Source organism: Chrysochloris asiatica, unplaced genomic scaffold (assembly GCF_000296735.1).
Source record: "Chrysochloris asiatica unplaced genomic scaffold, ChrAsi1.0 scaffold00115, whole genome shotgun sequence".
In the NCBI taxonomy this organism is placed as follows: domain Eukaryota; kingdom Metazoa; phylum Chordata; class Mammalia; order Afrosoricida; family Chrysochloridae; genus Chrysochloris; species Chrysochloris asiatica.
Genome location: NW_006408633.1, coordinates 6835398 through 6857132, shown reverse-complemented (window position 1 = coordinate 6857132; position 21735 = coordinate 6835398). Strand labels below are relative to the sequence as shown.

The 21735-nt window shown below is 41.3% G+C and overlaps 1 protein-coding gene and 1 pseudogene across 1 annotated transcript in view; one reads left to right on the top strand and one right to left on the bottom strand.

Annotated features, from left to right (window-relative positions):
• The first annotated feature begins 4725 nt into the window (after positions 1 to 4725).
• Positions 4726 to 6462, top strand: LOC102825770 (annotated as a pseudogene).
• A 2339-nt stretch (positions 6463 to 8801) lies between these two features.
• KDR (kinase insert domain receptor (a type III receptor tyrosine kinase)) overlaps positions 8802 to 21735 on the bottom strand; it is a 63132-nt gene continuing 50198 nt past the window's right edge. Inside the window, exons 27-30 of the mRNA XM_006868054.1 lie at positions 20965 to 21116; positions 13937 to 14036; positions 13147 to 13232; positions 8802 to 10460 (exon numbers count right to left, since the gene is read on the bottom strand). Of these exons, the coding sequence (XP_006868116.1) occupies positions 10238 to 10460; positions 13147 to 13232; positions 13937 to 14036; positions 20965 to 21116 (561 nt within the window). The 3' untranslated portion in view covers positions 8802 to 10237. The remainder of the gene's footprint in view (positions 10461 to 13146; positions 13233 to 13936; positions 14037 to 20964; positions 21117 to 21735) is intronic.

Sequence of the window (21735 nt, the reverse complement as noted above, 5' to 3'; positions counted from 1 at the left end):
CCAGGATGGCCAAACTTCATCTCTCATACTTCGGACAAGTTGTCGGGATGGACCAGTCGCTAGAGAAGGATATCATGTTTGGTAAGGTGGCGGATCAGAGAAAAAGAGGAAAACCCCAGCAAGATGGATTGGCAAAGTGGCAACATCAATGGGTTCAAGCATGGCAACAATTGTGAGGTTGGCCCTGGACCAGGCAGTGTATTGTTCTGTTGTACGTAGGGTCGCTATGAATTGGTACCAACTCAATGGCACCTAATAACAACAAAAAGTTGGCGCAAGTGGTTAAGTGTTTCACTACTAATGGAAATGTTGGCAGTTTGAATTCACCCAGAGAAGCTTCAAAAGAAAGACCCAGGCATCCAATTCCCAAAAGTCACAACTACTGAAAACTAGATGGAGTACAGTTCTATAGTACAACACATGGGTTCACCAGGAGTCGGAACCAACTGGACAGCAACTGGTTAGGTTTGGGGTTTGGTAAGCATAAACAGATAGGTGGGTAGGTAGGTAGATGATGTTGCTGTTGTTAAGTGCTGTCGAGTCGTTTCCAACTCATAATGACCCTGTACAGGGTTTCTGAGGAGCTGCTGGTGAGCTTGAACCACCGACCTTGAAGTTCAAACTGACTTTGCAGTCCAGTGCATTAACCCACAGCACCACACCAGAACCAGATGAGAAATAAATTTATCTTACTTACAGTTTTGAAGTAAGGGCTGAATCTTTGGCACTTGATTTCTATGAAAGGCCTTATTTCCCCCCCCGCCTAGGTGTTGCAGGATACTGCCTGCCACTTTTCTTGTTAATATAGGGAATGACTATGGAATGCTGCTTCTCTCTATGTCTCTAGCCTGAAGCCGCTGCCTTGCTCCTGAGTTCTCTCCTGAGTTCTCTCCTAGTTATAGTCTCTCTGTGGCACCAAGCTGAATGTTTTCTATTTCTTTTGACAGGTAAAGTTGTTTCAGCTTGAAAGAAATGCCTGTGCAGAGTACCAGGATCTCATTAAACCTCTCCTGGTTACAGTAGCTCAGCTGGCTTTGGTTAATCATTCCATCCCCATAACCTGTGAGCTGCACAGGAACCCAGAGAGGCAGGCAGTGTACAGTACCTTTAACACTTACAAATTCAACCCACTTCCCTGAACTTATTCCCCCTAAATGTCACTTCCTGAAGAAGAGAGAACTCAAATGAAGTAAAATTGAAACAAAACTGAAACAGAAGCCAATTTTTTAATTCCCTTTCCTTTTTGTGTTGTAGTATATCTAAAAGTCGAATGTTTTCATCAATCAGATTAGAAGTATGCTCCCCCCGCTTCCCATGGTATAGGTAAGACACTACTCATGTGTTCTAAACTCTTGGCATAAACTTTGGGTGAGGCAGAAATAAAAATCAAACCACATATGTTCTCTTCATTCTCAAATTCTTAACCCAAAATAAATCTTTTTAGTGAATCTGCTCAATTTAATGTTGTTTTACAGGTACCAAACGACATAAAGACTGTGTGTTGTGTGGTAAAGAATCACAAATTTAAATACAACTTCAAGTCTTCTCACCAACATTCACTAGATATCAATCAGTTTACTGTAATCCTTGTCTTATCAGTGGTCTTCATTAGAAAACTTTTCCTAACTCCTTCAGAGTCCTTATCTCTGAGTCAGACGGCTCTGTGGCTGGTATGTTCTATTCTAACTCCAGAACTTCAGGCCAACTTGGCTGTTAAATTTCTCTCTCCTAGCTGCTCCTCCCAAATTCCTTCACATCTTCCCATTCTGATCAAAAACAGACCAAATAACTTTATTTTACCTTTTGAATCTCTTTCTCACTTAAGAACATTCTATAACTTCTCTTTTAAAAAACAAACAAACAAAATTCTTCTTAAAATTGCTTTCGCTGAGACTATACAGATTTTCACTTATGTCTAAACTCTTACATGAAAGAGAGTCATTTAGAAAATGCAACATTATAATAACAAGTTAGAACCTTACTTGGAGATGTGCTCACTGCTTGAGAAGGTAGGGCCAGGTCCACTGGACCCAAGGGAGAAGGGTCATGTTAACTACGGAAAGAGGTGTGTGAAAATTCTAACACTTCACTAGCTGACAGTTTATTATCTTGGTGGTAAGCATTTGAATGAAGGGTAGAAAGAACATTCTATGGGAGGCAGAAAATAGGGTTCAAGTAAGCCACTACAAAGTCATGGTTTTGAGGTTTTTTAACTTTTCTTCGTTCCTTTCATTGAACAAGAAGGAATGTTGCACAGATAGGGAAACCTAGTCCAGCGATGTTGTTGTTGTTGTTGTTAAGTGCCATCGAGTCAGTTCCGACCCTGAACAGGGTTTCTGAGGCTGTAAATCTTTATGGGAGCAGAAAGCCTCATCTTTCTCCCACAGAGCAGCTGGTAGTTTCGAACTGCTGACATTGAGGTTCACAGCCCGATTCATAACCACTACGCTACCAGAGCTCCTTGTGATAATGAACTTTAATCATCTGTCCTGTGATGACGTTGAGGAGAAAGAAGGGAGGGCAGAGCAGAGAAAGCTAGAGTGAAAAAGCAAAAAACTAAGATGAGGAGATGCAAGTAAAGAGGCAGAGAGACACCTCACCTTCTAAGTCACATCATATGCCTCAAATTAAAGCTCTGGAAATAAGAACATGCTTCAAAAGAACCACAAAGTGTTCTTCAATATAGAGGCAAATAGGGAGAGAAAAAGAAGCTAAGAACAAGGAGCATGGAAGATATAGGGGAAAGGACAGAGAGAGCCAAACCTCGCCTCCTCTCATCTGTCTGGGGCACTGACAGTATTTCTTTATAGAGTGTGAAGTTGCAGCTGAATCCAAATTCCTGGCATTGGAAATAGATGCCAGAGGCTGCTTAAGGGGAGGGGAGGGGGATTTCATTTTTTTTTTTAAGTGAAGAAAATACTGTGTTTTTATATGAGATCTTTTCCATCCTTCTCCATTTTTAACCAAGGTTTTTATAGATGCTATCTTTCTTCTTCCATTCATTGGCTAGAAGACTGTCATCAGTGGAAGACAGGAGGAATTCTTTGCATAGCCAGATCTGATCTCTTGTTGGACAAAGACTGTCAGAAGATCCTAATCTCCCGATCTGCAAAAACTGACTTTAGGGACCACATACACCAGGTCCATGTAAAATGCCGCCAAGAGATGATAACATTTGAAAAGTGATCCAATGTATATTTCCCTCAGCATGGGAAAGGAGAGGTATATTTAATAAATGGTGTTCAATAAATACCTAGATTGTTAATCTGTTCAAAGAAAATATAGGACACTATTTGGGTTAATTTAAGATTAGGGAGATAATTCTAAGTAAGATAAGAAACTTAGAAGCCATTTTAAAACATATATTTGACTAGATGAACATTTCAAAATCTTATGTTAAAAAAACACCACAAAACTTTGTTGGTGCTAGCTGCCATTGAGTTAGCACAGACTCATGGTGATTTTGTGAAAAACAATACAAAATGCACCAGTCCTGTGGTCAGTTATTGATCAGGCTGCTGTGAACCACAGGCTGTTCATTGGCTGAGTTTTGGAAGCAGATTTATAGGCCTTTCATCCCAGTCCATCTTAGTCTGGAAGATCTGCTGTATGCAACTACTGAAGCTACCACTGATAGACGAGTAATGGCTGTTCTTAAGGTACACTGGCTGAGAATCGAACCCAGATCTCCTGCATGGAAGGCAATTCTACCACTGTAAAGAGAAAGTTCTTAATTGATGCAAATAACTTGTTAGATAATTTTACTCATTGAATGCAGACAAAAATCAAAGTGGAACATTAGATCTGATGTTTGTTGTTGTTGTTATGTGCCGTGGAGTCGGTTCCGACTCATAGCCACCCTGTACAGGGTTTCCAAGGCTGTAACTCTTTATGGGAGCAGAACTCCTCATCTTTCTCCCGTGGAACAACTGGTAGTTTCGAACTGCTGACCTTGAGATTATCAGCCCGATTTAGCAGCCCGATTCGTAACCACTATGCTAGTCCCTGTAAATACAGAATACAACATTATTAGGAACTAGAAATATGCTCCCTGCCTCTCTGCACAGCTTGGATCCAGGCCCCTGCCTCAAGATCTCTCACCCTTTGATTTTCATGGCTGGTTATTCCAACAAGCATGAGGTTAAGTGGGGGGTCATTCATGTGAAGACTACTATACCTCCACATCTCATTTATCATTTTCTCCAACTGTGGTGACTTGTGAGTTGCTATGATTCTGAAAACTATGTCACTGGCACTTTAAATATAAGCAGGGTTATCAATGATGGACAGATGTCAGCTGAGCTTCCAGACTAAGACAGACTAGGAAGAAGGAAAGGCAAGCTACTTATGAATGTTCAGTCACTGAAAACCTGATGCATAGCAGCAGAACATTGTCAGATATAGTGCCAGAAGATGAAAACACTAAGAATGGATCCAGAACATTATCTGGTAAAGTGCTGAAAGATGACCTCCTCAGGTTGGAAGGCACTCAAAATAAAACTGCAGAAGAGCTGCCTCCTCAAAGTAGAGTTGACCATGATAACACAAATGGAGTTAGGCTTTTGGGGCCTTCCTTTACTGATGGGACACAACTCAAAATTAGGGGAAACAAGCTGCAAACATCTATTAACAATCAGAACATAAAATATACGACCTAGGAAAATTAGAAGTTGTCAAAAATGAAATAGAGGTGTGGACGGGTTGTAGCCTGAGGTTTAGGCAGACATGGCTCCCAATATTCCAACAGACGATCTGGCCCAAGAGCATCCAGGCAGTGCTGCAGGGCCACCTGGGGTTTGCAAGGGTACCCAGATATACTTGATTTGATTCCTGTACATTTCATCTGGGGAAGTCTACGTGCATACTCATCATTTATGTTGTTGAAAAATGGTATTTGCAATGAAGAAGTCATTAATCTTACAACATTTTCACTGACTAATCTACTGTATGCCTAAAGTGGACATTATCCTCACTTGGCTGGTGAGGAAATTGAAACTCTGAGAAGTTAAGTTACTAGTCCAACGTCACACAGCTACTGAGTGCTTTAGCCAGGCTTCGGGCTCCAAAGTCTGTAGTTTTTGCTGCCTATCATTGACTTCTAGGCAGCCAGCTGGAAACAAAGGAGTCATTCTTTCATTTTGCCATATCTTTTTATTGGTCTGTGTTACTCCATGCACTGTAGACTTCAGTCACCTGGAACATCATCGCATAAGAGTCCTGCAGTTTCGGGGTCATAAAAATAGAACAAGAAGGAACAAATAGGTTCTATGCTAACAGCTCTTCTCTGAGGTGTTTTTCCTTTCTCCTTAAGTAAGCCTGATCTCCAAACTGTTGGCCCAAGCTGATTTCAACAGCCAAAGCAAAAGACTGGCAAAAAGGACCCTTCTGTTCTTTAGAAGGATGGCTACAGTGCTAGCCTGGAAGACCAGAAGAGAGGGCCCTGACCTTCATTGGTTTTCCAGAGTACAAAGTTTTAACCTCTTCTCATCTGATTTCATTTTGCTATGAAGTCATTTCTTTGTTTGAATTGAATTAGTCCATGAATCACAAGCCAGATTTTGTTGCATTAAGCCCCCACCTACTGAACCTTTTCTGGTACCTAGTGGCTCAATGGTTAACCTCTCCATTGGTCAGTAACTGAAAGGTCATAGGTTCAAACCCATCAGCTGTTCTGACAGAGAAAAGACCTAGTAATCTGCTCTTGTAATGATTACAGCCTAGAAAACCCTATGGGCATTTCTACTCACATCAATTGCTGTAAGTCAAGACTCGATGGCACATAACAACAAAAACATCCAAGGAATTGGTTTGAGCAGGGATTCAAATCTACTTATTTTATAAAAGTTTGCATCAGAAAGACACCCAAATTGGCCATAAACTTCTGTGTTTGCTATTTGGCCACTGGGGACATGCTGAGGGCCATGGTGGCTTCTGGTTCAGAGCTGGGGAAAAAACTGAAAGGAACAATGGATGCTGGGAAACTGGTGAGTGATGAAATGGTTGTGGAACTCATTGAGAAGAATTTGGAGACCTCTTCATGCAGGAATGGTTTTCTTTCAGATGGTTTCCCTCGGACTGTTGGGCAGGCAGAAATGCTCAACAACCTAATGGTGAAGAGGAAAGAGAAGCTTGATTCTGTGATTGAATTCAGTATCCCAAACTTTCTGCTCATCTGGAGAATCACAGGAAGGCTGATTTATCCCATGAGTGGCTGTTCCTACCATGAGGAGTTCAACCCCCCCAAAGGAGCCCATGAAAGAGGCTATCACTGGAGAGCCTCCGGTCTACAGATCAGATAATGAGAAGGCCCTGGAAGTCCACTTAGAAGCCTACCATACACAGACCACCCCACTGGTGGACTACTACCAGAAACACGGCATCCACTGTGCCATCGATTCGTCCCAGACCCCTGATGGCATGTTTGCAAGCATCCTAGCAGCCTTTTCCAAAGTCAGATCCTAGTAACAGAAGGCCAGGCGACTGCACCATTGCTTATCACCCCACGGCATGATCCCTGCTCTTAGGTGCTGGACAGAGGGGAGGGGTGGTCAGGGCTCAAGAGGAGTATTGGGGAGAACAGCAGTGTTTTGTAACGAGGTGGGGTTTTTTGTTATTTTTTCCACAAAGGTGGGAGTTGTTAAAAGCATAAGAAAGGAGAAAATTAATTTTTAATGAAAAACCAACACTGTGATTGGGAGGTGTGGGTAGAAATAGGGAAACACAGTGTTATAATTTCTATAGAATCAGGTTTTCATTTACTCTGTACTGGTGAGGATATTTTTTTTAAGCTGGTGTCCTAAGACCTCAGCTTTCATCTCAGAACCTCATGAGTTGCCAGTCCAAGAATGCATGAAACTGAACTATTGTATTATCTTCCCTATAACTTGGAATAGGAAGACTTGGGCTACTGAATCTGATTCCCACAGCATGAAATCAAAAAGTCATCTCCACATTTGAAAGAGATACATGGTATATTCATGAGATGGTGGCTCAGTGAATCCAGTTGACTGGAGTCATGGGGAGGGGAGGGCAGGCTGGTCTCACTCTCTTCCCCTGCTTTGCCACTGAGTTACCAGTCTGCCTGCTCTCATGAATCAGTAGCTTCCAGCAGCTAGTCAGCACACACCACAATCTTATACCCTTCCCTTCTTCCATCCACGGTGGAGAATTTTTTTTAATAAATAAGCAAGTATCCCAAGCAATATCATTCAAAGATTGTCCTTTCGATCCTCAAATCCTGTAGCTGGAATCACTTGGCATCACTGTGATGTACTATTTTCAGTGAGGTGCCTTAAGTGATTGATTGCTGCCTTGTTTGGCCTCTAAGTCAATAAACCATGTTAAAAGTTTGGGAAAAAAGAAACAGAACACAAAGACTGAAATCCTAGGCACTAGTGAGTTAAAGGGGCCGGTACTGGCCCTGTTAAATCAGATAATCATATGGTCTACTACGTGAGGAATGAAAAATTCAAGAGGAAGGGCATCACACTTATCATCAAAAAGAATATTTCAAAATCTATCTAGAAGTACAATGCTGTCTGTGATAGGATAATATTCATATGCGTACAAGGAAAACTAGTTAATACCACTGTTATTCAAATTTACACTCCCACCACCAAAGCGAGCGATAATGAAAGATTTCTACCAACTTCTTCAGTCTGATGTATTGTATTGTATCATGCAATCAAGATGTATTAGTAATTACTGATGATTGAAATGCTTGCCCTTTATTGTCTATGTGAAGACTTTTGACAGCTAGACCATGACAAACTATGGCTAACACTGTGAAGAATGGGTATTCCAGAACATTTAATTGTGCTCATAATGACCAAGAGGCAGTCATTAGAACAGAACAATGGGGTACTGAATGGTTTAAAATCAGGAAAGGTATGCACCAAGGTTGTATTCTGTCACCATACCTACTCAATCTGCCTGCTAAGTAAATAATCTGTAAAGCTGGATTACATGTGGAAGAAGAATGTGGCATCAGGATTGGAGAAAGACTCATTAACAACCTGCGATATGCAGATGATACAATCTTGTGCTTGCTGAAAGTAAAAAGAACTTTAAATATTTACTGATGAAGATCAAAGACTTCAGTATGAAATGCACTTCAATGTAAAGACAACAATAATCCTCACAATTGGACCAATAACTAACATCATGATAAATGGAGAAAAGACTGGAGTTGTCAAAGACTTCATTTTGCTTGGATACACCATCAATACTCTTGGAAGCACCAGTCAAGAAATCAAATGATGCATTAGGGAAACCTACTGCACAAGACCTCTTTGAAGTCTTTTCAATAGCCTCATATGCATGTGAAAGTTAGACAATGAATATGGAGGACCATAGGAGAACTGATGCATTTGAGTTATGGCATTAGAGAAGAGTGTTAAACATACCATGGACTGCTAGCAGAACAAACAAATCTGTGTTGGAAGAAACCAGGATTGTAAGACTTAGTCTCTCATACTTTGGGCATGTTATCAGGAGGGACCAGTCCCTGGAGAAGGACAGCAGGCTTCATAAAAGGGAAATTCACCGAAAAAGAGTAGAATGAGAAGTAATTACACATAAAGCCAGAAGTACTTAGCTTCAAAATATTGTGATATTTTACCATTGTAATTTTTTTAACCACAAATACATTTATTGATTAACAAAGTATATAAACATTTATCCAAATATCCTCTATCAAAAGAACAAGTGAAAATGGAAAAGTGATATCTAATTTATCCCTTCCATTTTACAAGCGAGAGTAATGAGAGCCACAATAATGCAGCCAGGAAAAAGGATTTCTCCAAGTTTTTCGATGTACTTTTAATAAAATGACATCAGCCGCTGAAAGCAATTTGACCTTTGTTATGCTACATAATACTGATACAAAATGTGAATAGTACAAAGTTCATTATATATAATATAAGGTTTAATATATTACATTTGTTTCTACATAAAAAGACTATAAATAGATGTGCCATAGCATGATTTATAGTCACGGTTCCCAGCATCTCACACTATGGTACCAAACAAAAAATACATTTTCTTTTTTTAGAAAAGGAAAGAACAAGGACAAAAACCAGTAGAAAGAGTTTTATGTGTTAAAAGTCTAAATAATACAATAGAGATTGTTAGAACTTTGACTATAAAATAAATTTGAAATCTGGCTAATAATCATTCAGAGAATGAACATACCAAATTAGTTCTTTGCTGGAGTGTAGAGGCCAAATAACTAAAATACTGACGAATTGGGGTTGGGGTGGCTGGACAAAAGGGTACAATCCTTCCTGAAACTTTGACACCACAGCTTGACATTGAACCTACTGTGTTCAGTCTCAGACATATCACAACACAACAGATATGGGGGTATTCATCCGGAAGAACCCAGAGGCTGGTTTACATGGTCACAACTCTTGAACACGACAGGGAGCCTCGGTCTGCAGGCTCTTTCTTTGTGGCAATCTGAATAAAGGATCCCTGGGAGACAAGAAGCCAGAGATGCATCATTTCCTTCCTGGGGCTTGGCCAGGAGACACGTAAAGGTCCGGAAGGAACTCTCATTAGGAGTCAGAAACAGCACAAGGAACTCTCATTTAGCCCAACTGGGAAGAGCACGCAAGCTTGTAAAACCAGTAACCTTGTCTGAAGTCTTTACATTTCCTCACGGACCATGTGTCTGCCTCCATCAGGGTCAACACAATTCATCTGCATGCCCCAGAACGTTCTCAAAGCAAGCTAACATCTTCTTTTCTATCCATCCAAATCCTACAGTTCAGCCTCAGCTCAGGACCTATATCCTAAACATGGCTTCTTAGAGGCACTCAACTCTAAACATCTTTCTCATCTCCAACACCTGAAGCACCTGCATTGCCTGGTTTACCTTCTTGTTTTACAGAAGTGTCAACTCAGCAGGTAGACAGCTACATCCTTGAGGATGGAGCCATTTCTTGGACTTTTGTTACCATCGATGGTGAGACCCACAGTTGGGGCAACACAGATGCTTTTTAAATGCATGAAAAGGAGAGTAAGTTCAACACTGGGACAAGACACATAAACATTCTTGGGTCACAGACATCTTCTTGGGAAATGCTTGGGGACTGGCTCCCCACAGTCTGAGGTCCTCTTTCTGAAATGAAAATCAAATGTGGCTACTTCCTGGTGGTGGAAAGAACAACACTTGAAAATCTGAGCAGCACCTCTCATGTGATTTCCAACAAACGGGGGACGCAAGTGTTTCCCTTTAAACAGGAGGAGAGCTCATTGTGGTCCCAGATTCAGATTGGAGCATCCGGGCAGTGCCACCAGCATGTGCTCCACCCTCCATCAGCTTTAAAAGTTCTGCCTCCTCACTGGAGTACACAGTGGTGTCTGTGTCATCAGAGTGGTACCCAGACTGGTAGCCACTCGTCTGGTTTGAGCCTTCAGATGCCACAGACTCCTTGCTTTTGCTGGGAATCAGTCCACTGCGGAAGAAATGGCAAGCAAATGAGTTGATTGAAAGAAGGCAATTCCTCGCATCTTACTACAATCCCATTCCCAAGCCCAAACCAGAACCAAATCCATTGCCATTGTGTTGCTTTTGACTCATGGTGTCCCCATGTGTATTTACCACTCCAAAGGAGCTCTGGTAGTGTAGTGGTTAAGAATCAGGCTGCTAACCTCAGGGTCAGCAGTTCACAACTCCCAGCTGTTCTGTGGGAGAAAGATGAGGCTTTCTGCTCCCGTAAAGATTTACAGCCTCAGAAACCCTGTACAGTGTCGCTATGAGTTGGAACTGACTTCACGGCACATAACAACAACAACATAGGGTTTTCAAAACTGTGATCTTTTGGAAGCAGATCATGAAATGTTCTTCTGAGACACCTCTGGGTAGATTCAAGCAATCAACACTTAACCATTTGTGGCCCCAGAGACTCATAGTTCATAGTGACCCTGTGTGGGGTTTCTGAGGCAGAATAGCTTTACAGGAGCAGAAAGCTTCAATTGAGCTGGCCTACCTCTCCTCACTGTTCATCAACATATCAGGCTGACTTGGACAATGCCTGTTTTCAGGTGCTAGTATGAATTAGTTGTTGGATATAAGTCCTCTTATTCAGGTCTAAATATTTCAAGCTCCAGAGGAGATGAAAGACAGTTCTCCAGTCTTTGCAAAGGCTCCAACCAATGGAACATTTCATGGCCTTACAGAGTGACAAACTTGTATACAATGATCTGGAGCCGGGGGGTGGGGGGGAGAAACGCTTTCCTGATATTAAAGGAAACCGGAAAGTTCTGAAAGTCCACTTATGTTTTCCCCATACGGCCAATTAGGAGATTACAAGGCAGGCGTATGGTGTTAATACAGTTCTTGAGCAACTTTAACCTTTAATAACTTGAAGCTTGTGTGTGTGCAATCAAGCCAGACATGTCAAAAAACTGCTTTCAAAACCACATTCTTTGGAAGCCTTGCGGATCTGGATCATTCGGCAGCAACTGGGAAATGTTTTCAATGCGTGGGATTCTGACAGATGGTAATCATGTCGCAGCTTAGCAATGTAGGCTGAATTGATCTAAAACGTCAAGATTTATGTTTTTTTAAGTCATTCAGAGGTGATTTTTGTGGATTTGAAAAAATTTTGGGTCCCCATAATTTAACCCAATTATTCATGTTAAAATTTAATAGAAAAGATTTAAACTCTATATCTACATATAGGAACTAAAAATTATTTCAAAGAAGTGCATTTTTTCCTTTTAACCCAACTCCCAGTAAACTAGTCTAATGCCTCCAGAAACAGTACAACACCATAGTATCATTCAATAAATATATTTTGAATCAATGAATAAAACATATCATTGGCTCTCATAATTTCTTATCTTGGGTCTTAAGACTAACAGTCAAAGTGCATAATAGCACATTTTCATGTCTTCTTTCTGAAGCGCATCATACAATGAATTATCTATGAGTATTCCCATTTAAATAACAGAATATGTTGCTCTTGTTGTTAAGTGCCACTGAGTCAATCCAATTCATAGTGACCCTGTGCTGTGTGGGGTTTCTGAGGCAGAATAGCTTTACAGGAGCAGAAAGCTTCAACTTTCTCCTGAGGAACAGCTGGCAGGCTTCCCAGGCCAGTGCTTATCCTAAAGAGCCACCAAACTTCCCAGTTAGATTATAAGTAAATCAAAACCTTCTCTATTCTTACCTCTGCAAATGAAAATTTCTGTATCCTATGATTTTTATAACTGCAGATTTGCATTTGTTTGTATTGCTCAAAGCAGCTACACCTATTCACAGCATCTATAATTTTCCATTGAAGCAACTGGGAGAAATTATATTCAAAACCAAATTGAATACTTTTTCCATAGTTAACTACTAAATCATTCAGCTAATTAAATGGTGTGGTGCTATAGGATAAGCACTCAACCTCAAGGTTGGTTTGAACCGCAAGGTTGGCAGTTCAAACTCACCAGCCACTCCTTGGAAATCATACACAGGGTCATTATGAGTCAGAACAAATCTGATGGCTCTTTAACAATAGCAACAAACTTTTAATAAATAGATGTTGATTTATTTATATATTCAAAGTACAGATGCAACAATTTCTATATAGATTTGAAAATTAGTGTTCGCAAAGATTTTAATCATCTCAAAAGTGATCAAATCTAATAAAATCATAACTTTAGATTCCTTTTTATATCTAGCCTAAGCCAAATAAACAAATGCTCAGAAATTCCCTGGTATTCTTTTATCTTAAATACTGATCAAATTCACAAATTTATTTCAGATTGTATTTTAGACTTGCCACTAAATATCTTTGTTTGCTTTGTTTCAGTTCTTTAATATTTAGTTTGATGCTAATTTGCCCAAACAGTGAAGACACTAAAAGGGATAAGTCTGTACCTATGTTGTTGTTGTTGTTGTTGTTAAGTGCCGTCGAGTCAGTTCCGACTCATAGCGACCCTGTACAGGGTTTCCGAGGGTGTAAATCCTTACGGGAGTAGAAAGCCTCATCTTTCTCCCGCGGAGCGGCTGGTAGTTTCGAACCACTGACCTTAAGGTTCGCAGCCCAATTCGTAACCACTACGCTACCAGAGTACCTATGTTGGGAATCCTGAATTCCTTCCATAAATCCCTACTGAAATTTGTCTTTTTATCTGGCTGAGGCTTACCTAAAGGTCGGAGCTAATTTGTTTCTGTCTTCCAAAGTTTTCAGCTCTTCTGATGCAAGAACCATGCCACTGTCCGTCTGGCTGTCCTTTTTAAGAGACAATTAAATGGCACCGTTGATTGAGTGTACATACTGCCCGCATATTTAATTCAGCTGATTTCTTAAACCATCTCTGAGATTCATGCTCAAATGTCCTGTTATTGTTTCCCACCAAGTCAATTCTGACTCATAGCAACCCTACACAGAAGAATAAACTGCCCTGCACGGTTTCCTAGGCTGAAATGTTTTTAGAAGGTTTCAGATGATCGACTCTTTTCTCCCATGGAGCTGCTTGCTGGTGGGTTAAAACCACCAACTCTTTGGTGAGCAGCAAGTACTTAATTATTGTATCACCAGGGATCCTCAGTCCTGCAGAGAAAGGTAAACTATGCATGATACACAAAGAAGCAACTGCCTCCTAGAAGCAGGTGAAGGTCTGGAGCAAGAGAAGGCTTTAGGGAGAAGATGCTGAGGAAAAACCTGTTTCCATGCATTTTTCACAATGACACTATTTGCTCTTGAGTGAAATTCTGGCTAAGTTTAGAGTATCCTGAACCCTGGACCAAGGGTTTTACTTATGAAAAACAAAAGGAGGCTGATAAATTCCATCTCCATAATGACCCCATGACACATACCCTTAAGGACAGCCTTATAATGAGACCCCAAGACTCTAATGCTTAGGTTAATATTTATCTAGCTAATGTTTCATCTTTTGTATTATTTCTAAGACTATTTTTAAAAGATGTACTTACATCTGGGATTACTTTTACTTCTGGTTCTTCCAACGGGATATCTTCAAATGTTTTTACACTCACGGGCCGGCTCTTTCGCTTACTATTCTGCAGATACTGACTGCAAGAGAACAAATATTTATGTTTTAGTGGTGGTATATTTGGCTGCAGATGCCACAAGTGATACCTACGTTCATTATCTTTCAACCACAAGTTTAATAGCAACCTTCAAAACATCCTTTGGAAAAAGAAAAACAAAGCAAAACAAAATCTTTCTCTGCTAGCACACAGAGGAGTCTTCATTTCCTGTGAAAGTCCATTTAAAAGTATAATATAACTGAGGGGCCTAGATGAGCTCCTGTCCTTCTGAATTGTATTTATGAGGACCAGGACTGGACTAGAGACAACAACCACAGACTGAATGATCAACGGCCTCCTACTTGGCTGTCTGATTGCATGAGATTCCTCTGCTGAACTATGGACATATGACCAAGTGCCTCATAGCTCTCTGGCCAACTCCTAGAAAAGATTCTAGCTAATTCTCACAGAGCAAGCATTTAGTAAAAGATGAGCAGAGGAAACACCTGTGGGTTTCACGGAAACATGCCAGCTCCAGCAGTGATATGAAGACAACCTCCTACATCTAATAGACACTGTAAAAGGAGGAAATGGGCTGAATCTCACTATCCCCCTTTTTCAGCCCATTGACATGGTCATCTCAGGAAAGGGTAGTGGTTAGAGAAGAATGTTCTAGTTTGTCTATTTCCGAGCTTGCTGAACTGGGACAAGTCATGAATGTTTCTGCACCTCTGTTTCCCTATCTTTAAAATTGACTGGCAACAGCTCACAAGGATATTCAGCGAGTGGTTGAGATGGTAAATGTTGGGCTTAATATTCTTAGGGAGAACAACGCTCTAGTTGTTGTTGTTGTTAGGTGCCATTGAGTTGGTACTGACCCATAGCGACCCTATGCACAGCAGAATGAAACACTGGCTGATCCTGGGCCAACCTCACTACTGTTGCCACGCTTGAGTCCATTGATGCTGCCACTTGGCCACTACGCTACCAGAGCTGCCAACGCTCTAGTAATTCAAGCTTATTTTTCTCCTTTGAATTCCAATGGGTACCTGTTTCCTTCAGAAATCCAAAGACTAAAACTTGTCAGGTAACTTAGGGGTACTCTGAGTGGAGAGAAGGACACACAATAATGGGCAAATACATTCTTTACCCTCAGTCCACCTACTCCCCACCACACAGATTCTGGAAAGACGGCAGGGGGTTCTTGAACCAAAAGAGGGAAATGGAAGTTAATCTCCTTCCCCCATCCCAGAAGTCTGCTTCCTTCTCTTACAAAGAAGATTGGATTAGGTTCATGAAAGACATTTCACTCAAGTATCTTCACAAGAAAGAATACATGGTACCAAGGTAAGAAGTAGGCTCATTTTCTTTTAGGCTTACTTCTTAAAAATATTGGATGCCAGCTACTACAGGTACTATAGTTGATCATTCATTCGCTCACTCATTCAGAAAGTCCTTACTGAGAATCTATCACATGCCAACTATTATTTGTGCTAAATCATCTTCAACCAGCATCTCCTAGAACCTTCATGATACATGGCAGCCATCAAGTTGAAACAGACTCACAGTAACCATACAGAACAAAGTAGAACAGTTCCTTAGGGTTTTCAGAACGGTAAATATTTATATGAGTGGACAGTCTCATTTTTCTTTGGTGGGTTAGAACCAGGTCAATGCTTAATCCACTGTGCTACCAGGCATCCATCTTCACAATACTATCTCAAAATCCTACGATTATTGAGTACATTCCAACTTGTGGGATTTTCCAGGCAGTGAAAGGTCAATCAACTTGTCTAAAACCACATTGCTAGAATGTTTGGATTATTATTTTGAAGGCAATGAGAAGTCACTGTAAGGTTTTTAAGTTTGGGGTAAACAAAGTCAGGTTTACTGTTGAGTGGAGAATGGAGAGAGAAGGACTAGACAAGAGGTAGAAAGTTCAGTCAGGAGGTACTGGACTCATCAAGGGAAGACAAGGATAACCTGAACAAGGAAAATAGTGTCCTTTCTCCATGGGATTTGGAGAAATGGATGGATTCCAGTGATGTTGGGAGATATGCAATTAGCTAGAGTCAGGAACTGATTGGAGGCAAAAAATTAGAGAGAGAGAAAGAAAAGGAGAGAATGTCAGAGAAGAGCTCTCAGACAATGTGATTTGAGCCATAATGTTGTTGCCCTCGAAAGAACCTCTCCCTCTGGATTTTTTTTTTTTTTTTACTGTAATCATTTCCAAAATAACATGCCTCTTCATATAATACAACACTTTTACAGATATTGTTATTCCTCAAGAAACGACAAAATAGATCTTTATATTATTCTCCATTTAGTGATGAGGAAACCGATGTTCAAGGAAGAAACAGCTAGAATAGGGTAGGAAAGGATCTCAAACTTAGGTCTTCGAACTCCAAGGCTTATGAGAGGCCTTTCCCCCATCTATTCCACATCGCTTCTCTTGGGAATCTATCAGGAAGGAAGAGGAGGACGAGAGTTGTTGTTGTCAGGTGCCATCGAGTCGGAACCGAACGTTCATGCACAGCAGAACGAAACAATGTCCGATCCTGGGCAAACCTTACTACCGCTGCCACACTTGAGTACATCAATGATCTCGTTAGGGGTCTTCCTCTTTTTCTCTGACCCTCCACCTTACCCAGCATGACATCCTTCTCCAGCGACTGTTTGTTCCGGACAATATGTCCAAAGTAGGAGAGACGAAGCTTAGCCATCCTGGCCTCCAAGGAGTACTCTGGCTGCACTTCTTCCAAAACAGATCTATTGGTTCTTTTGGCAGTCCATGGCACTTTCAGTATTCTCCTCCAACACCACAACTCAAAGGCATCAATTCTTCTACGATCTTCCTTATTCACTGTCCAGCTTTCGCATCCATATGAGGCTATTGAAAACACCATGGCCTGGGTCAGGCGCACCTTAGTCCTCAAGCTGACATCTCTGCTCTTCAATACTTTAAAAAGTTCCTGTGCAGCAGATTTGCCCAATGCAATATGTTGTCTGATCTCCTGACTGCTGCTTCTGCGAGTGTTGATAGTTGATCCAAGAAGAATGAAGTCCTTGACAACTTCAATCTTTTCTCCATTGATAAGAATGTTGTTTATTGGTCCAGTGGTGAGGATTTTTGTTTTCTTGACATTGAGATGCAATCCATACCGAAGGCTGTGCTCTTTGACCTTCATAAGTAAATGTTTCAAGTCCTCTTCACTTTGCATGTGCATGGACTCTGGATGGTACAAAAGGTTTGCACTCAACTTACTGGGCTGAAGGTTGACGTTTTCAACCCACCTGGTGGCACTGTGAAAGGAAGACCTAGTTATCTTTCATAGAGATTGCAGCCAAGAAAACCCTATGGGCTTCTTCTACTCTGTTAACACACATAGGGTGACTGAATCGGAATGGACCTAATGGCGATGGGTTTGGAATTTTTTCTTATGTGTACACATTGTCTTAGCTACCACTGGTGCACTGATGGTGCAATGCCAGAAGACAAGCTATATGAAAGATGCAGTTCTATATGAAGCAATTGACAGAGGAGCCCTGGCAACATGGTGGTTATGTGCCCGGCTGCTAACCACAAAGTTTGAGTCTGCCAGGTGCTCCACGGGAGAAAGATGAGGCTTTCCACTCCTATAAAGATCTACAGCCTTCAAAACCCTATGCAGGGACAATGAGTTGGAACAAATTTGACAGCACACCAACACACACACATTGTCTGAGCCAGATTTGGAAACAATTAAACCAGGAGGCAGCCCAGGCACTAATCTACAATAGGTGTTTAATCATCAATAAAAATGAATGAAAATGAAGAAAACAGTATGTACCAAAACCTCTTTTTATGGGAAAGGGCTGAAAAGAGATCTTTGATAAACTACGTGGAGTGGGAGGTGTAATTCCTACTCCAAGTGATGGCTTAAAGACAATATGGTCACCAAACTGCCTTCAAAGAAAGGTGAAGCTAATGAAGACGTATTGGCTAGGACAAATGTCAATTTGGGGGCCAGTTCTGATCAGCAGGGAACACTGGAGATAACGCTAAGTTTAGACACTAGTGGTCCTCTCCCTTCAACCCTTTCCTCCCACACCCCTCAGCCTTTTCTGTAAATAAACATGGAATAAATATTTTTAAATAGTTTAAAAGAGCAACAAATTGTGAAACTGGCACCCACAGAGATGTCTCTGTCCAGCTCTATCTATAATGCATGGGAGACAGTGAGCAAGCAAGGTTTCTTGGCTTTTCTTCTTGGCTGGGAAAGTGAAAGGAGAATGAACAAGTCCCCAGAGAAGTACCACAGCCTCATCTCCAATTCCCCCAGGGAAGCAGAACAGCAAGGGAGCATCCAATTGAAATGTACTGGGCACATGTCTCTATCCTGCCTGTCTGTTAATACAGATTATTAAAATGTGGCCATGGAGTCTTATTTTGATAAAAGGAAGAAAGAAAAAAAAAGGGGGTGCAGAGGGGGCTGGGAGGGAATGCAGACAAGAGATTCCAATTTCCATTTTATTTTTCAAATGATGGCTGGATAAAAGAGAAACTGGACTGGAAAGATCAACTCAAAACTTGCAGACAGAAAATCAGAGTCCGACCTGTGTTAGAGCGTGGCGTCACATGTGTCCACGCTTCTGGGAAGAAATGTTAGCAGCCCTTTTTTAGCTACAGCATCACATTTGGCACTTCCATTACCCAAATATGACTTCATCGCTTTCTCAGCACCATATGCAAAGCACCCGAATGAGCCAAGAGGTTTCCGATGGGATCCTCACTCCACTTGGTCACAGGGAAAGACAAGGAATATGGTTCATGACCAAATGGCTTTCTAACAACAACAAAAAAGGCAAGTGTGCTGTAGGGAAAGTGGAAGATCAGAAAGCTGGGAGAACTAAAACAAGGGATTTGCAAAGTTGGCACTATATTCTTTTAGGTTCATCCTCCTCTGCTAGCATCTCTCTTTGGTATGGGAGAAAACAGCCCTCAGTTAGTATCTGAGAAACTGAATCTGTCCCAATGATGTGATTTTAAACAGATGACTTTGTTGTCAGGTGTTGTGGAGTCCAGTTCGACTCCCACTGAACTCTTGAAGGAGTCCTGGTAGCACAATGGGTTACGAGTAGAGCTGCTAACCATAAGGTCTGCAGTTCAAATCTTCCATCCACTCTGAGGGAGAAAGAGGAAGTTTTTTGCACCCATACAGATTTACAGCCTCAGAACCCCTATAAAGGGTCACCGTGAGTCGGAACCAACTTGACGGCACGCAGCAGCAGCAGGAACAACCCCCTATGAGAGAGTAGAAAACCCAGAGAATTTTCTTGGCTGTAGTCCTTATAGGACAGATTGCCAGGTCTTTCTACCTACCAACCTTTTAATTAAAAGTCAAGTGCTTAACCATTATGCCACCAGGACTCTGTGGAAGATCATTTACTGAGTGCTTCTTAAGTGCCGGGTACTTAGAAACACGTGATATCATGCAATCCTCAAAACAGCCATTTGCAAGCAATACCAGTGACCTCGCTTCATTTTACAAGTGAGGAAACTGAAGGAGAGGTTAAACGATTTACTCAAGGTCAGACAACTGCTTCAAGGCAGCCTCAGACTCTACCTGACTCAAAAATTTATATCTTTCATCACAATAGTGTATTACCTCCACTTAATCTCCCTAAGCCTGAGGCGAACATCTACACGGAAAGAGATGCTCATTTCTAAATTGCCTAATCTGAAAAGTTGTTATATGAGCCAAAGGGAGACTCTATGGGAACACTCATGAAAAAAGGTTGCAAGTTCTTGACAGAATGGAATGGGCAACTCACTGGTTGGCTTCCTAGCTTTCTTCTCTCTCATGAGTTCCCTGTGTAGCATCTGTTCAGCATCAATTGGGATAAGACACTTAGCAAAGGACTAGACACGCAACAGCAAACAGCATTGTCCCCCAGATCCCAAAGTCATAGTTCCCTCAGGAGTACAGGCTGGGCCCATGTTTTCAAGAATCCAGTAACTTGAGGAGGGGGTGGGAAACAGTTAATATGCTCCACTGTTAACCAAAAGATTGGAGATTCAAATCCATCCAGGGGTGCCTCAAAAGAAAGTCGTGGCAATCAACTTCCAAAAAATCAACCATTGAAAACCCATATAGAGCACACAGTTCTACTATGACCCATACCATAATTGAACTCATAATAAGTCTCTAAAAGTTGGGTTCCATTTGACGGTAACTCGTTTTTTTAGTGACTATGGAGTTAAAGGAAGAAAACATCCAAAAGGGTTGGAAAAGAAACAAGAAAAGTGAAGCACTTCCCTGGTTCAGTAAAAGGCAATTTTAATATCATATTGTAGAAAGTCCTATCAACATTTTCCTTATGTACAGGTGCTGGGAGAGAGAAAAAAGAAAGCTGCCTTCCAACCCCCCTTTGCAAGTCAGAAAAGAGGTGCAGTCCATGTGTTTTAAAATAAGCCCAGAAGTCCCATTATGTAAATAAAGACTGAAAATCAGACATGAGAGGGATTTCTGAAAACCTGGTGTCCAGTCTCATTCAGGACACTTCTCCATAGCCAGAGAGGCACAGGGAGTCTTTATATGTGTACAGAAATTCTTTCACCAGAACCCTTCCTAAGCCCTTTAACACACGTCAATAAAAGCATACAAGGTGATCATTTAAATACAGAGGGCTTTGTGAAATTGGTCTCTTTTTCTGAACATTAACAAACTGTGGCATTCCAGATATATGCCCCTACAGAGCTCCGAGTTCTGAAAAAGCAAGCTGTGGTGACAGCCTGGCATACAGATGGGAGGAAATTTCGCCTCTCCAGGTTCTCTTCAAAGAGCTTTTCCTCCCAGACTCTATCAGTCTCAGGGCTGAGGTTAAATGTGGAGGTGGGATGCGGTAGCTTTGTAAAAGGCCTTCCTTCCACTCCCCATCTCTGAGATGACCTTGGAGCCCTCCAAGGGAATGTTGACCATATCCAGTACCTGATTCCTGCTGTGTTGTCATAATGGAATTTGGGGTCACATACTTCCTCTTCCTCCATACAGGAAACAGGTGAGGTAGGCAAAGAGAGTCCAGAATCATCTTCCATGCTCAAAGTCTCTGATATTGGAAGAACAATGTAGTCTTTGCCATCCTGAAACAACATACACAGAGTGCTACCATTATGGTTTCGGTCCTTCATGAGTAAAAACATACAAAACAAAGCCACAGGGGTTTTTTGGCTATGGGCTATGTTGCTGTCATATCTGAATGTAGAACTTTAAGACAACGTTAAAAATGTTTTATCAAAGACAAAAGGGCAGTTCAATAACACAACAGACGTGTAATGACACTGAACAGTGCACATGAAGACTTTTGAAATGCCAAATGTCCACAATTTAAAAAAACAGAACAAAATAAAAAACAAAGAGAACTTAAAAGGGCTGTGGATATGAAGGTATATTAAAGGAACTAACTAAAAACAAGATGGGTAAGAGGCCTAGAGAGAGCTGTGTGACAATGAAGACAAAGAAAGCTGCTGTCATCCAAAGAGTTGATAAATCATTTCTTCACAAAACCCTATTTACACAATTCAGATCCTTTAAAGAACATGCCATTCGGGAGAACAAACAAGATGGCGGACCGGGTGGACGTATAGCAGAGAGCTCCGCCAACAACAACGCAGAATACCGACCAAGCAGGCTCAGGGGATGGTCCCAGAACTCTGAACCACATATAAGGAATACTTAGAAGGTTGGAAGGCTCACAGCTGG